This window comes from Candoia aspera, chromosome 4 (genome assembly GCF_035149785.1).
Source record: "Candoia aspera isolate rCanAsp1 chromosome 4, rCanAsp1.hap2, whole genome shotgun sequence".
Classification (NCBI taxonomy): Eukaryota; Metazoa; Chordata; class Lepidosauria; order Squamata; family Boidae; genus Candoia; species Candoia aspera.
In genome coordinates this window covers 37,980,221-37,998,002 of record NC_086156.1, presented here as the reverse complement: position 1 = coordinate 37,998,002, position 17,782 = coordinate 37,980,221, and the positions used below count along the sequence as shown (strand labels likewise).

Below are 17,782 nucleotides of genomic sequence, written 5' to 3'. Positions count from 1 at the left end.
TTAATTCTTTTAAAAACTTTTGTTGCAATTGGGAGGGAATTGACAAAGAGCTTGGCTGAGCAGCGCTTGTGGTGGGCGGTTGTTGCGCGCGCGTTTGGCTACGCGTCACAGCTTGCATGCCCAATTGGGGCGCCGACCATAGGGTGCTCACCACATCTGGCGCCGCCCCAGAGTCTTGAGGTTGCCTTGACAAGGCATCAGCCAAGAAGTTCTTTTTCCCTGGAATAAATTTGAACTGAAAATTGAATCGATTGAAAAATTGAGCCCAACGAACCTGTTTAGGGCTCAGTTTTCGAGGGGTACTAAGTGCCTCCAAGTTTTTATGATCAGTCCATACCTCAAAGGGGTGATTAGCCCCTTCTAGCAGATGCCGCCAAGCCTCTAATGCAGCTTTCACTGCAAATGCCTCCTTTTCCCAAACATGCCAACGCCTCTCAGTTTCGGAGAACTTGCGGGATAAATACGCACAGGGCTTGAGGCATCCTGCCTCGTCTTTTTGCATCAACAATGCGCCAATAGAATAATCGGAAGCATCAGCCTGTACAACAAAGGGCTTTGAAGGATCAGGGTGTTGTAAAATGGGCTCTTTGACGAAAGCTGCTTTCAGCCGCTCAAACGCCGTCTGACAAGCAGGCGTCCACCTCAACAACGCTCTGGGATTTTTGACTCGCCTAGTATCTCCCACCCCTTTCGTTCGAAGCAGGTCCGTTAGGGGCAAGGCAATCTCAGCGAACCCCCTTATGAATAATCTGTAATAGTTGCTGAACCCCAAGAAACTTTGAAGTTGCCTGCGGGTACGGGGACTCTCCCAGTCCATGATAGCCTGTACCTTGGCAGGGTCCATTTCTATACCTTTATCAGAAATCCTATACCCCAAGTAGTCAATTTGGGTCTGATGGAAGGCACATTTGGATAGCTTTGCATACAATTCAGCAGATCTGAGTTTACACAAGACTTTCTTTACCAGAGCTACATGCTCTTTCATGGTTTCCGTATAAATCAATACATCATCCAAATACACCAGTACACCTTTAAACAGATGTTCATGCAAAACTTCATTGATTAATTGCATAAATACCCCAGGGGCCCCAGCCAACCCAAACGGCAACACCTTATACTGGAAGGCTCCCAACGGGCAATTGAATGCAGTTTTCCACTCATCACCCTCCTTGATTCGTACACGATAGTAGGCTTCTCTTAAATCCAGTTTAGAGAAAATCTTGCCTTTGGCCAGATGTGACAACATGTCCTTTATCAATGGCAAGGGATATTTGTTGGAAATTGAGACGGCATTTAATCCGCGGAAATCCGTACAAAGTCTCAATGTCCCATCCTTTTTTGGGCGGAAAAGAACCGGCGCCCCCACGGGTGAATTTGCCGGCTCAATGAATCCGCGCGCCAAATTTTTGTCCACAAATTCCCTCAACAAAGTCAGTTCCTTTTGCGTCATGGAATAAATTTTTGGTTTAGGCAATTGAGTGTTGGGCAGCAGTTCTATGGCACAGTCCGTCTTTCGATGGGGGGGCAACTGGTCAGCTTCCTTTTCACCGAATACATCAGCAAACATCCTGTACTCGGCCGGCAAGCCCTCCAGAGGAGAGGCCGGGTAAGGCGGAGTCGCAGCTGCCGCAACCCCCACCATCTCCTCTGGGGCACCCTTCCCCTCTGCCGCTTGATAAAACCCATCCCTAAATGTGATGGTCCGGTAGACCCAGTTTATTTGGGGGTTTTGCTGCACCAACCATGGTACCCCCAACACCACCAATGGGCCCCCTACGGGAGCCACGACAAAAGACAACCCTTCCTGGTGACTGCCCAGTTGCAAGGCTACCCGCCCTGTAAAGTGGGTGACCGGTTTGCCCCCTGCCATGGACCCATCCAATTGAGTAAATGCGATGGGTCTTTGTAGGGGAAAAGTGGGGAGCTCCAAAGCCGCCACCACGTCGGGGTGCATCAGACACCGGGAACACCCCGAATCAATCATGGCCCATACTTCCACCGTCTTGACTTGTGAACCCAATTTCAATTTCACCATGAGTATGCGGTAAGTGCCACTCACCGCTGGAGGCTCGCGCCCGTCTTCTACCACCTGCCCAGCGGCGCCCTTTAGAGCAGGTGGCTGGCGTTTCCCGCCGGTTGCGGGATTTCGGTCTCCCCTTCAATTTCGTAGAACATCACATCGTCTCCCTCGGTCTCAGCCACCGCAGCTTTCTGTTTCCTCGGCAACGCAGGGGACTTCGCCGGCGGTTTTCCGGGCCGTTCCTCCACCTTTGCCTTCGGGCATGCTGCCACTCTATGCCCCTCCTTACCGCATCTCAGGCACAATCCTTTGGCATACCGCTTCTCACGCTCCTCGTCCCAGGGTCGCTGTCCCGGTTTTCCCCCGGTGGTCGATGTGCGGCTGGGCTTCATCTCCCGCCCCGACTTGACGGTCTTCCGCTGGGCAAAGACCTCTTGGGCATGTTCAGCCCTTCCTGCTAGCAAGATCCACTCATACAGCGTGTATGGGTCGTCCCTCCCCAGGGACCAGCGCAGCACCTCGGTATTCAAGCCATCTTTGAAGAGCTCGATAATGGTTGCTTGGGACCAGTCATCCACCTTCCCAGCTAGCGCTTTAAACTCCAAAGCATAATCGGCCACTGATCGGAACCCCTGCTTGAGTTCTTTCAGGGCTCGCTTTGCTCTCTCCTTTGCTAAGGGGTCCTCGAAGTGTTGCTTCAACGCCCAGAGGAACTCCTCGAGATTTTCCAGTTCAGGCGCTTCCGACTGGCACATCTGGACATACCAGTCTGCCGCCCTCCCCTTCAGTTTGGTGGCAATGGTGATGATTCTTGCCTTCTCCGATTGGAAACCCCCCCCCCCATTCTTCCATATAAGCTTTCGCATTAGTCAGGAAGAACGAGAGTTTGGTCGGGTCCCCATCAAACTTGACAGGGAAGTCTCGCATACCGCCTCCCGCCGGGCTGCGCCCCACCACCGGGGCTGCAGCGGCTGGTGCTTCCCTGACTCGGAGCGGCACGGGGCCCCGGGGCGATCGCCCGGGCGCTGCTGCGATTTCCATCTGGACCGACTGGTCCCCTTCGCGCCTCCGCACCACCCGTCGCCGTTCCGGGGTCAGCCCCTGGGAGGAAGGGGTTGAATGCCTCTGGCTGGATTCTTCCCGGAGCTCTCGCATCGAGGTTACATCCAAGCTCAGCTGTTTCAGAATAGCCTCCAACGAATCCATTTTCGACTCCAGCACTCTGATTCGATCCGGAGTGGGTGAGCCCTCCGTTGGCTGCACCTGCACCACGTTGGGGGATAAAGGGTATCTCTGCCTCCAGGATGGGCCCCCCGCTGCTGTGGCATCTCCTCGGGTCTCATCCCAGGTGAGCAGCTCACCCGGAGAATTCACGGTGGTCTCCGGGGCCGTTTTCAGCCCCCCGGCTTCGCTCTCCGACCCGGAGCTCGCCTCCTCTCTGATGGCGGACAGCTCCCCTCCTTGGGGCGGTCGGCCGGACGGCCTCACGGTCGAGTCCGGTTCCTCTTCCTCCATCATCACGATTTCGGGCTCGGTCATCGCGGGCTCTCTCCCTCACAAGTTAGACGCTTGTCTTCCTTGGACAGGGGCCAGCGGAGTTAGGAACTGAGATTCTCAGCTTTATGTAATGATTGCCCCAGCCCCAAATACTCAGACTCACAAGAGGATGCTAAATGAGATCTGATTTATTAGAGTACTAAAAGCAATTACAGAGAAAGCTGAGAATGAGCAAAAGCGCGCCAAATACAAACTTAAACCCTTGCTTCAAACGTATCCCGCCTCCCTCATAACAGCCCCGCCCGGCACAGGTGCTAGCAATCGTCAGAGTTGCTAGCCTGGGAAAGTAACCTTGAGCGCAGTAGATAACACAAACACATTCCAAAGCAAAGCCAAAATATCATCGTTCCCATCCTCCCTAGACAAATGCAACACGCATCCAATTAATGACATGCGAAACGTTACGATGCATCGAATACATTGAAACGGCGCACATGACATTTAGGGTATTCCCTAGAGCTTCAAATAAAAGGGGTAAATAATATAATTGCAACTCATTATGTTGTTGAAATACTAAGGCATCTTTAATAGACACGAAACTTTGAATAAGGATCGTTGTGTTCCTCATGCAAATTAGATAGATAGATAGAGATCTGATTTGATTTGGTTTGATCTGATCTATATGCCATCTACTTGCAAGTGACTGTGGGTGACTAACAAGTTAAAAAGGTTGAAAATTACATCAAACCTTATAAAGCTACATATAAACACATACTGCACCAGGATCAATAACTCACATAACACAAGCTAACATACTGACAGCTCACATAACAATGAGGGAAGACTAAGTTTTCATGGCTTTTCTAAAGGGCAGGAAAGTTGAGGCTGTCTGAATCATGGGCGATGAAGAGTGGGATGTTGCTCCACAAGGCAGGCATAGTGACAGAGAAAACATGCATAAAATGACACTGTTTAATAGATGGGACTTGGAACATGCCAACTCTATCTATCTTGCTGAGTGGAAAGAGGCAGTTGGAAATAGAGGATCCCTCAAATATTCTGACCCTGCACCATGAAGAGATTTAAAGGTGAAGACCAGTGCAGCTTGTGCAGTAGTAATGTTAAATGGGTATACCAAGGTAAGTCCATACCTACCTCTGTTGCTGTGTTCTAGACCATGTGTGGCTTCTGAGTGTTGTTCAAGGGCAGCTCAATATAGTTACATTAGTCCAAATCAGAAATCACTAAGGAGTGAGTGACATTAAGCAAGACTTCCTGATCCAGGAACAGGTACAACTGGTGCAATACGGATTTGTGCAAAGACCCTCCTAGTCATGGTTGCCATCTGCTCTTTGAATGGAAACTGTGAGTCTGGAGGATCCCAAATTGTACACCAATACTTTCTGAGGTAGTATGGCCCCAGACAGAACTCAAGATGGAAGACGTCCAGAATTTGGCAGCTCCCAAATCCACAGCCACTTGCTCTTGCTAGGCTCAAGCCTGAGCTTGTTCCTCTCCATCTAGACTCCCACAACCTCCAGACACTGAGACAGAACCTTGATGGCATTATTTGGAGGACCAGAATTTGAGATATATAAGCAAGTATTGCCAGCATACTGATGATACCTAAGTCCACGTTGCTGGATGACCTGCCCCACTGGTTTCATGTAGATGTTAAATAGGAGGGGGAAGAGCATCAAACCCTGCTTCCCTCCCCTCCCAAAAACATTGGAGTCAGCCCTGAAGGAAGGAGTATGACAGCAACACCATGTCTCCCACTCCCAGCCTCTGAGCTGGGCAAGAAGAATACCATAATGAATGGTATTGAAAGCTGCCAAGAGGTCAAGAAAGGTTAGGATAGTTGCACCATTCCCACCCTGGTCCTGCTATAGATTGTTAGCAAGCACAATCAATGCCATTTCAGTACTATCGGCAGGCCTAAAACCAACTAAAAGGCTCCAAGTAATCTGCTTCATCCAGAGCTTTGGAAGATGCAGTCAGTCTGATCACCATCTGCACAACCTTCTCCAGAAATGGGTAGTTGAAGATTGGACAAAAATTGTCCAGAACTGCTGGGTTCAATGACAGCTTCTTTAGGAAAGACAAGTAATTTGTTTGGGTTCTAAATCATAGGGAAGCCTTCAGAGAGGTCTGCGGTGAGGTGTGGGGAGGAATATAAAAATGATAAAAAATGAAGCCCCCATGCACATCAAGTTGCAGAAAAAGAAAATTTGAATATACCTCAAATAAATATTTGGCAGAGGAAAATTGGTTAAGGGATCCTGGAGGCTCTCAGCCAAACACAGTGCTGTTGAGAAAGTAGGCTAACAAGGGATAGCCTTGAGAAGGTCTTGCTTTTTCTTCCTCATCTGAAAAATCACAGAGGCACAGGTGAAGGTAAACAGCCAAAATATGATGCCAGCTATTAGTACAATTGAAGTTAAAAATAGTATATCCCCTGCTTGGTAATGCATTTGCCAACTGTCTGTCTGTCTTTTATTTTCCAAGTTGGCATTTTGTGTATCTAAAAAATAAATCTGTCTACGTTCTTCATACAAGCATGCAAACATACATTCAGGCTGGATTGAAACTGAGCTCGGGAACAGTGCACATCTCAGAAACATATAGATGGGAAAGGTCTTGAAGATCTTCCAGTCCACCTTTCCTCAGTTGTGGGCCCTTCACTAGAATGGGACAACTCTGAACCCTTCACAGGGTTATTGTTATGGAGAAAAGTTGTGCAGGAGGGAATATGCTATGGATGCTGCTTTGAGCTCCTGGTTAAAAGTAGGATCAACTCAAACCAGCTAAATAAATATAAGTAAGATACTAGTGGATGTCAGGATCAATTCTGGGGCATTTAGCTGTGTTTTGTGATCTCAGATTAGTGAACTTGGATAAAACAGAACAAGCTCAAAATGATCTAAGAGCCCACAGGAGTATGCAGATGCTTTGCCAACACACGTGAGGTCTTTTCTTTTATCCTGAAACAAGAACCAGAGGCATCTGCAGTTGGGTAAAGAAAGCCTCATATTTATAATGGAAACTGAAAGGGATAACGGATGTGTTGGCTTTGTAGTCAGCATGTGTTTGCACTCCCCTCCCCCACTTCCCTTTGTTTTATTCCCTGCAGAGCAGGTGTTTACAGCATTCAAAACCATCTTCCCCAAATGTGCAAATTGGCTGGAAAGCAATAGGAAATGTCACGGTCATCCCTAAACCTAATTGATTTAATCAGATGACAGCAGCTTTTTTGAAGTGTGTGGAACTCTGCACCCATCATGGGTGAAGATGCCTGGTTGTTCTAACAATCTGAAAAAGAGATTTAGCACTGTGGAGCCATCTGCTCCCTAATTTCTTTGTAGATGCAAACATTATGAGGTGGAAAATTTAAAGGTTCAGTTTAATCAATTACAAAAAAAGGAGTGCTGTGCCAGATGTTTCTTCTGCATTTATATAACCATCCGCATTCAGTTAGATGGAGAAAATTTATTTTACTGCTTAACCTTCTTTCTAGCAATCTGCAGCCTCCTTGGCTTCCTGTGTTTCAGTAAAATCTCACACACACATATGCACACAGAAACACCCACCCACATACTTACACCCACACCCACACATATCTAGATCTGAAAACAGGAACAGTTGGTGTTTATTCTTTATAAATTGATCTGAGTATTCCAGCTGGATGATAGTAACTCAGTTTATTTACAGTAGCCGAGTTATATTTGCCGTTTAAACTCCGTGGTCTGCTTTTGCTACTAGAAACTCCTTCTCCAGCTAACTCCTGCTTTTGTTCTGAGTTTTTCTTACCATATAAGACATCAGTATCCCCTGTTTGCTGATCAGAATCACATTCCAGCACAATCAAGGAGTTTATATACTGATATGTAGCAGAATAGCTGATGGCAGCCATTTTGGCCTTATAGCAATTAGGTAAGTGCCAAAACGCTACCAAAAAAATTGTCAGAAAAGGTAAGGTCCCCTAAGAATGAGATAGAAAAACAGATACTTTCTTCACAATGGAAGGAAACTCCATTAGAAACCAGATTTTGGTCCATAAATTATTAATAGTAAGACGTATTTGAGCTGCTTATTGCTTAAGATAATAGTATGCTGGTATGTGTTTCGTTCAAAATTATAAAAAAAATGATATACAATGACCTGACATATAGACTTGGGCATATTACTTCAGGCTAGAACCATCCTTATTTGATATTAAAGAATGACGTGAATATCTCTTAGGTACTAGAAAGCTAAGAAAAAGAGGTAAGTCATACTAGTTGAGAGTGTAATCGTCTCTGGATATTTCTGGAAAATTCAGGTTATAAAAACACACCTAAGGCTTTGTAAACATCCTTTCATGATTAAAATAAGAAGAGATTTCCTTAATAGGAATATTAGTGCAGCAAACTGAAATGTAATTTCACACTCAGATGTGAACGCGACTGCATCCAGTAACTGCTTAATTGCCTTGAGGACTGCAAGACAGGATGCATTAAAACAATTTAATGATACGCTAAGGTTGCAGAGGAAAGATTTTTGTCTCTTTTGAAGCAGCTGTGATGGTCTGGCTCTCCTGGGGAATCACACCTGCTTACACAAATGCTGTATCGGTTGAGCCAGGAAGGGTGGCGTATTGAGAAACAAAATAAAAATAAGAATACAGGTCATTCTCTGAATACTCGCTTCCCAAGGGAAGGCCATTTTCAATAACCAAAACGTGAGCAGATTAAATGAAAACTGTCCATGTCTGATAGGTAGGAGAAAAGGCACTGCTAATAGGATGACAACGTGTTAGAAGAAATCCACCTGGAACTGTTTCTTGAAAAAGGAATAGACAGCTTGACAATGCGCCAATTTCATGTCTCCAGACAACTGCATGAAGATTTCTCTTGATGGTGTTGGACCTGCGTAACAAATAGTACGTTAGCATTTCTCTTTTGTTTCTGAAAGATCACCCATGCAACCAGCGCAAACAAGCCCTCAAGGTGACTTTCACCAAAACCAGACACAAATACAATAAGAATTCGGCCATTCAGAATGAAAACATGAAAACCTACAGCAGGTATCAGTACTAAGCATTATAGGGTGCTCTTTTTTTCTACAAAATAAACAAGCAGCCAGAATAATTGGCAACTTTATGCTCTAGGTGTGTTTATTGAATTAAAGAGACAATATATTATATTTGATTTACTTTTTTGTTGTTTATTCATTTAGTCGCTTCCGACTCTTCGTGACTTCATGGACCAGCCCACGCCAGAGCTTCCTGTCGGTCGTCAACACCCCCAGCTCCCCCAGGGACGAGTCCATCACCTCTAGAATATCATCCACCCACCTTGCCCTTGGTCGGCCTCTCTTCCTTTTGCCTTCCACTCTCCCTAGCATCAGTATCTTCTCCAGGGTGTCCTGTCTTCTCATTATGTGGCCAAAGTATTTCAGTTTTGCCTTTAATATCATTCCCTCAAGTGAGCAGTCTGGCTTTATTTCCTGGAGGATGGACTGGTTGGATCTTCTTGCAGTCCAAGGCACTCTCAGAATTTTCCTCCAACACCACAGTTCCAAAGCATCGATCTTCCTTCTCTCAGCCTTCCTTATGGTCCAGCTCTCGCAGCCATATGTTACTACAGGGAACACCATTGCTTTAACTATGCAGACCTTTGTTGTCAGTGTGATGTCTCTGCTCTTAACTATTTTATCGAGATTTGTCATTGCTCTTCTCCCAAGGATTAAGCGTCTTCTGATTTCCTGACTGCAGTCAGCATCTGCAGTAATCTTTGCACCTAGGAATACGAAGTCTTTCACTGCTTCTACATTTTCTCCCTCTATTTGCCAGTTATCAATCAAGCTGGTTGCCATAATCTTGGTTTTTTTGAGGTTTAGCTGCAAACCAGCTTTTGCACTTTCTTCTTTCACCTTCATCATAAGGCTCCTCAGTTCCTCTTCACTTTCAGCCATCAAAGTGGTATCATCTGCATATCTGAGATTGTTAATGTTTCTTCCAGAGATTTTAACTCCAGCCTTGGATTCCTCAAGGCCAGCTTGTCGCATGATGTGTTCTGCGTACAAGTTGAATAGGCAGGGTGAGAGTATACAGCCCTGCCGTACTCCTTTCCCAATCTTAAACCAGTCCGTTGTTCCGTGGTCTGTTCTTACTGTTGTTGTTGTTGATTTACTTAGCCCAGGTGAAATGAAAAAGGAGTATGCAGGCAATTTATAGTATCTGTTTTCTGGCAAGCCCTTCTGTGTTTAATATTGTAGCTGCACTGATTTTAGTGAGAGAATAATGTTCAGTGCATGCTTTTTAGGTTCTTTATAGATGGTCATAAGATATAATTCTAGCACTTGCAAGTTCTGTAATTTTGCAGTTTCTCCCAGAGTTCCAGTAACCAGGTGTGCCCAAAACAGTTTGTACCCTTAATTAAGCTATCCTGAGTATAATTTAGATTTTCCTCCTCTGAAAGGGAACAAGACACTGATCTGCATTAGAACAACTGATTAGGAAGGGGATAACCATTATTTGGGGATGATAAAGGGTTATACTGGCTAGTCCCCTTCTTTCCCAAGGTTTTTGGCTATGCCTTCTCTTTGGACTCCATGCAAATGGGATCTTTGTGCATACAGATTATATGCCCTCAAAAGAAACCACAGTGTACCCAGATGTATGCATGCAGGGTCCCTTCATACGCAAAATTCCTTCTTGTGTGGAAGCAGTCCTTGTGTCAGCCTTCCCAGGTTGACTAGGCAGGAAACACCAGATGAGCTAATTTTACTTTATTGTAAGGTGACATTAACAGAATCTTGCAAGTCTGAAAGTACAAATCTCCCACCGTCTCTTTTACAGCCTGATCAATTAAGGGACGTGCCTTTCTGAGTTTCTTTCTCTTTCCGTTATGCAGCTGTGGGCTATGCCCTCTCTCATCTGATCGTTCTCATCTCCCCCCCGCCCCCCATTTCCCAAGGTCATTCCCACATACCATTATACCTTGTGCTTACATGTAGGGCCTATTCTCACAATAGATCAATGCACAGATAGCAGGGCTCAATGCCAGGGGGTGAATCTGTGGCACACCAAAATGATAACATCCTTTTACTTATTATACAGGCACTGTAGGCGGGTTGGATGTTTTTTATTGATTATTCAGAATTTTGTGTTTTGCTCTTGCCCTACTTTTGTGAAAGTTCTGAAAGTTGAGCATATGTTACACAATGCAGAAAAATTTAAGTCTATATCTTTGCTATCTGCCTGACTGCTGCCAGATCCCAAAACATAAGGACTAATTAGGTTGATTCCAGAGAAGCTGAAAATAAATTCTCACCACCACCCATTACTTGCAGGCAGGAGGAAGTAGTTTCAAGGCATTTTAAAACAAGAATAGGAAAGGGAGGATCTATTATCTTTCCTCTAACTTCAGTTCTTACAGTCTGCCAACAGTATAGGTCAGTGTTTTCAACCTTGGCAACTTTAAGCTGTGTGGACTTGCCAGCATGCTGGCTGGGGAATTCTGGGATTGAAGTCCACATACTGTAGCTTAAAGTTCCCAAGGTTGAGAAACACTGGTATAGGACATAAGAATTTTCAAAAGCCAGAGGTTCCCACCCTTCATTCATACAGCACTATATAAATAAACTGTCTTGTTTGTTTCCAGACTGCAGTTGAGAATATTTGATGCTGGGCTTTTTCCACTGTCAAGGCTTTTGGGATATGATTTTTTTAAAATTTACCCAATACCCATTCTCTTTTTTCTTTCGTTACTCATTGGCAGTTTCATAAACCATAAGTATCTCCAGTCCTTCAAAGCTGAAACATTCTACTTTTGAAACCCCAGGTTGTTTCCTCCCCCTGCACCCACGCCCAACATGATAGTTCTCTGTAGCTTCAGTAAACATTAACACATTGGGGAAAAGGTGGATTGGGACAGGCTGGGTTTCAGCACCTGGCATAACAAAGCTCTCAAAATAAATGCCCTCCACCTCCACTGTACACATCAACCATGCAGTTGGATGAATAATAGATGGCGTGAGGTCATGTGTTTCCTTCTGGATTATATGAGTAGGTGAAGACATTATAAGCTTGCTTTAATTGCTATGTAAACCCAGCCTGGTGAAAGCAAGTTGACAAGCTTCTGAGAAAGTGATGATGGGATATTTAGTTTGCTCTCAAAAGCCTGTTTCTTTCACTGTCAAGACTTCTTTACAAAATCTTCTCTAGCTGATGCATATTCATTTTTGCAGCTTCTGACATCAAGTTCTTCATGGTGACCTGATCCAAATAAACTGATCCCATATCCTTGAGGCAACCTTCACATGTGGGATTTGAGTGTAGACTTAACATGCAGCTAAATGAAACTGTAGAATGCATAATACCACATGGGTGTCTGGGGGTGAGGGGCTGGGTCAAAAAACTCCAGTTGGAGCCTGCCATCTTGACTTATTTTTTTTGGTCCCCATTCCCTGTGGATGCCCTGGTACCATTTCAGAATGGAAAGTATTACAGGTAGAACTTTATAATTTTAGTGTATACTTCTGCATTTTATCACATTTTAATTATATAAATGTTTTGATACATTAGTATTTTAATAATCTACTAGACTGTCATACAGCAATTTAGCTTTGTTTTGACTTAACGGTTAAGCATTCTTGTAATTCTCGCTGCCTTATGTACTTTAAATATGGTCTAGTACTCTTGTTCTTATTTGCTATTTTTACTTTTCCTTCTTTCATCTTCTGTGTATATAAATTTAAGCCTGTTAGCCACCTTGTTTATTATTACTACATTTTATTGTTCCTCAATACTTTCATACCTTCTGTCTTTTCAATGGAGATTTACAGCCTTTTGGCAGGTGCTGTATCTCCCCCCACCTCCTCCTTCTCCTCCTCCTCCTCGTAGTACAAGCAGCAGTGTCCATGGGGAAGTGGGCCGGAGGGGCCAAAATCTGAAAGATGACAGACATGATGTTATGATCAAGCCCCACCCTTTTGTATGTGCATGTCATGTCATGCATATATGAAAAGGATGGGGCTTGGATCACAATGCTATACCTGCCATCTTGTAGATTTTGAACTCTCCTGTGGTTGCCACTGAGTCGAAGGGTATAGCCAATTCTGAGCAAGAGGTTTTTTCTTTTAATGCTTGGAGTTAGTAAAATCAGGAGAATCAAATATACTGGTGGGAGAAAGAAACTTAGATGCAAAACATAGAATTGGGGGACACAGAGGAATTTCACAATTAAGAACAAGAGGGGTTGGTGGATTTGGAAGTGAATGATTTGGCAGTGTAAAATTGGGTCTCCCAGGCTTGAAGTGACTCCCACAAAAAACAAAACAAACAAACAAACAAAACAAAACAGGGCACTTCTGAGTGGGGAGAAAATACAAAGAGAAGCAAAAAGCCAGTCCTTTCACCCAGCAGGATCAGAGCTAGCAAAGAGCCGAGTTTTAAAAGAATCGTAATTAACATTGATAGAATATATTTTTCTTTCTTTTTTTCTATTCTGAATATTATAAGTCATTTAAATAATAGAAAGTTATTAATTGTTAGACATATTATACAGATATCAGTGTATGGAAGCAACACAATGCACTAAGATTTATAACAACATAAAAAGGAAAAACATTTGAGAAAACAAATGGCTATGCAGAGCAAGCACTGATCTAAATAAACCCTGATTTTGTATCCAGTGTATTTCACCATAGGCGGTGATGAATGAGCACTCTGGTTTCTTTTTCTGGATGCCAAGCTCCTTATCTTGACTGTTCCTTGACAAACAAATAGAAGAACTTTGTTTCTGTCCTTGCTGATGTATCTTGTAGATGCAGGAGAGTGGCTGGGGCAAATGAGCAAAGCACCTCATTTGGGCAGATTGGTTTAAGTCTTACTCGTTTCTGAGAGGTATCCTTGTTTTGCAGATGTGAGGGTCTTGCTGGCATAATTCCCACTCATTGGGCAGGAGAACTACAACCAGATCTTTTACACTAGGGTAATGTTGGAGAATGTTATGCATTTTAAATTGCTTGAGGAATATTATCACGTTCTAACTTTCAGGTTTAGGATGCGATATAAATCATTCTAGACCAGTGTTTTAAAAGTGGCCTGTTTTACCATAAAGTTATAGTTACAGCCAGTGACTATATGCTTTCAGTTAACATTGACAAATTGCTCTGAGAGTTTTATGCTTCATTTTTTCTGTTTTTGAAGTATCCATTCCTATTTCTCTGGAGCTTCCACTTTAAATTAATGGGCCACCAGGTTATCAAAAAAATCAGGATTTAGGCTCCATTGAGGAATGTCTGACAGCATCATCGTTAAACTGATGTAATTAATTTTCAGTAGTAAACTTTATCTAGATGTATGAGAGGATGTTTTTCTTCTGGAACATTGCTATTTTGTTTATCTAGCCTGCAAAGACAACAGTATTTCATATTTATTTGAAGGCAGATATTGTATTTAGAAGCTGTGGCTTACTTTTGTGAGACCTAAACTAGAAATTATAATTCTGTTGAGATTCTTGTATCCATGTAAGCTGCAAACACACTACTGAAAACAAACAAAAAAAACATTACAGGTATCTGAATCATAAGCATTTTCACCTCTCTTCATGGACATAATTTAAAATTAGAAAAATAACAGGGATCTTTTTCCTCTGCATTGCATATAAATAATAGAAGTTATGGGGAAAGAGACATATTTCCTTTATTCTGCTTGAAATCTTTTGTCACTGCATTGTTTTTTCTTTTGTGTAATTATATCAATCTTGTCTATATCTTCTTGGTCATCTTGTTATCCCACAGCTTTATTTAAAAAGAAGAAAGAGCCTTGTGGCCTGGCCACTTAAAGGATAACAAATTTATCACAAATAGCTCCACTGTTTATCCATGGCTTCAACTGTGTATATGTACATGTTACCATAAGGTAACAATTGGTGTATGTGTTGAAATAGACTTCACTCCTTGAAATAATTTGGAATTTTGCAGCTCATACTGTATATAGTAGCCCTATCTCAATTAACATTTCCTTACAAGTTGCAAAAATTAGTTTTTCACCAGAATATGACATTACTCCCCGAACTTTTCACCACATAATTTTGAGAATTGGTGTTTCTAATTTTGTTATGCTTCTTCATGCTTCCTCTATAGTCCAGTGGGTATAATACAAAAGAAGGAATTTTAAGTAGATCTTTCTTTTTAATGTTTACAACTGACTTACTTGTACCAGATTTCTCAATGGATTACCAGCTGAGTGGCTCAGCAGAGGACATATATGCTCCCAACTGGACAAGAAAGCAATCACAATTTTTATCATAGAGATTTGAGAATGTAGGAGCCATGGCACAATGGAAATCCTTGTTTTGGGTGACAGAGTATGACTTTCAAATACTTGGCCAATGAAGGAAGATGGGTTGGCTATAAAAATAAAAATGAATATCTGTGCAGTGACCAAAACAGGAGATTTTTCTCTATACAGAAATATTTGATGGGCTAAGTTCCACAGAATTCCATTATAGCCATAAAATTTGAAATCAAAACAGTTGTTTCATTCTTTCAAAACACCTGTTATATTTGAGTGATGCATGTCAATCACAAAATAGTATTTTTAGACTTCTTTTAAATTAGTGCATGGTAGCCTTTAGCTTTGACTTTGATCTAGAGTTTCTTCCTTTGCTCTCATTAACTTTTCATAACAGCAGCTTGATTAATCATAAAAATATGACAACAATTTTGTTTCTATTATTATTAGTATTATTATGGATAGTCTGAAAAGAATTGTGTTCTTTACCAATTAGCCTGAAAGATCTTAAATGACGACACATTCAAAATGCACATCAAAGCACCAGCTTATCTAAAATATTATAGAATACAAATACATACCTATTTTGGTAATCCACTTTCTTATCCTGATATCTTACGTACAAATATGTAAGCCAGTTGATAAGTGTCCCACAATTATTTATTGATGATTCATTTTTATGCTAGTGGAAACAATCATATGTATTTTTGAAAAATTTATTGGAGAAATGTTTCCTTTCTACAGTTTAACCCAGTTTCCAGGTTATTATTTTGACTGAGGAACATACGCAAGGGGTTTACTCAGATATAGTTATTAGATCTATATTTTTTAAAGAAGAAAATGCTGATGTTGCATAATAGCATAAAGGCATCAGAGATAATTGGGTAAAGTATTAGAGTTCATAGACTATCTGAATATTGTACATACCATTTGGCTTTTATTCTTTTGTAAATAAAACAGTATCTGTCTTCTTTATTTGTATTCTATTGGCATGGATAAATTCATTGCAATTTCATGCAGTGGAGAAAAGATAAGATTTGAAGTTAAGAACAGTTTGATCTAATGCATAATAGCATGTACATGGTAATGCATTAGTTTTGAAAACTGCAAGCAATGTGACCCCCCTCAAATCCTTAAGTCTCCTTATAAATATTTTAAATACATACTTCTTATCAAGTATAGAAAAATAGCATATATATAATTTTTTTTGATAAAGAGGTCTGATTTATATAACAAAGAACGTGCAACAATTAACCACTCCCTATCAGGTCTATTTGGTTGATTGTCAAGGAGATGACATGCAGCGGTAACTGTCTCTCAGCCTTTGCAGCTCTGATATAAATACCAGCAGGCGTCTCAATCACCTCAAGGAAAGATGGGTATTATCTGGAAGCAACAATCAAGCACTAAGAACAAAAAATAAAATGGACAAAACAAAACACCTCCACTTCACACAGCAATGCCTTCCTGTTCCAGAGCTCCCTAGCCCTAGTTGTCCAGCTACTGTGGTTCTAAGGAGCTGCAGAGAATCATAAAAGTTTCTTGAGCAATCCAATTTAATTACATTTGTGCATAAAAAGCTTTTCAGTGTGCTTTTGAAACCTAGAAATCATTCATCTTCAGCCTCTGCCTTCCTGCTGGTCCCCTAACCATTTGAAGTTTCATCTTTCCGGTTTTCATGATCATCTAAGAAAAGGCAAATTGTCATGCAGTACTGGATGAGCTTACAGCCATGGGACATGCTTGAAATACCACTCAATTGGTTCCATTATACATTTATGGCTTTGCTGTCTCTAACGTCCTCTGTGCTGGTCTTAACATCTTCTGAGGTCTGTCCAAGTGCAGTTCCGGTTGTTCCTTCCAAGTCCCAAGACCCTGGCAAGTTCTCAAGGCTTAATGAACTAACTCCCTGGCTAAAGCTGCCTTCCTCAGATCTGCTGGGCAACACAAGGTGTAAGGATGTCTCAGATGAAGAGCAGATAGATGATGATAGGGTTGCTGAAATAGACTGGAGAGGAGTCAAAGTAGTGTCTGAATGGGGAGAAGTGCAACCTACAAACTGCAAATTATCTTTCTGGATAACATGGTAATGGGAAGGTGAATATTCAAAGCCTGAAGTACAATAAAATTCACCATCTGTAGAATTTTGTACATGGGATTCCGTTCTTTGTGGGCTGCTACCAACGGAGGTTGGATCCATGTTCCAGATTCCTACTATGGTATTGGAATGGCAGAGCTGTGCTTTGGTGCAAGTAACCTTTGGCACCTGCATATGCATACAGGGTTGGCGTGTAGTCCATGTCATTCTAGTTTGCAAGCTTTCCATGTTGGGACTCGTGGCTGGGCCATGGACTGCACAAAACTCTGGAGATTTCTGGGCCACCAATAGGTTTTCCAGGAGATGCATAACACTCTTCATGTCTTTACTTAATTGACAGACCTCTTGAGTCAAAGTAGTGACCTAGAATATCATAAATGTATTTATTTAATCAATCATTCCTTTGTATATGCCCATACACATACAAATCATAAGAAAAGAAGGGAAGGTCAATTATAAGCACATTCCTAACACTATTTCTCCTCAAATATATGGGATCCAAAATGCTATTTCAAGATCAACCACTTATATGGTACCAGTTTTCAAGTTTATCTCTATTCAGGAGTTTGGCAGCTTTGGGTACCAAATGTGTGATAAGATCAGGAGAATGCTCAGAGCTAATCCTGGTCCCTTGAATCCCCCAATTATCCATTCTAGTTGTGTTCCTGGCCTATGGGAGATCATCATAAATTAAGCTACTTTTCTGTACATAACATTTCTTCCATTGGGTTAGTCCTGGACTGAACACAGTTACTATCCTGGAAGAGGAATTTCTACAAATAGAGAAGTTGACTCCTTCAGATTGACACTGATTACATATTACCCTTTGTGCATGGGGAACAAAGCTAGAGGAACTAGTCTTGCTGGCTTGCTCTTGCATTCT

General features: G+C 42.3%; 1 protein-coding gene across 1 annotated transcript in view; it reads right to left on the bottom strand.

The window, feature by feature from the left end:
* Positions 1–16,025: 16,025 nt before the first annotated feature.
* KCNH8 (potassium voltage-gated channel subfamily H member 8) overlaps positions 16,026–17,782 on the bottom strand; it is a 190,078-nt gene continuing 188,321 nt past the window's right edge. Inside the window, exon 16 of the mRNA XM_063303872.1 lies at positions 16,026–17,262. Coding sequence (XP_063159942.1) covers positions 16,570–17,262 — 693 coding nt within the window. The 3' untranslated portion in view covers positions 16,026–16,569. The remainder of the gene's footprint in view (positions 17,263–17,782) is intronic.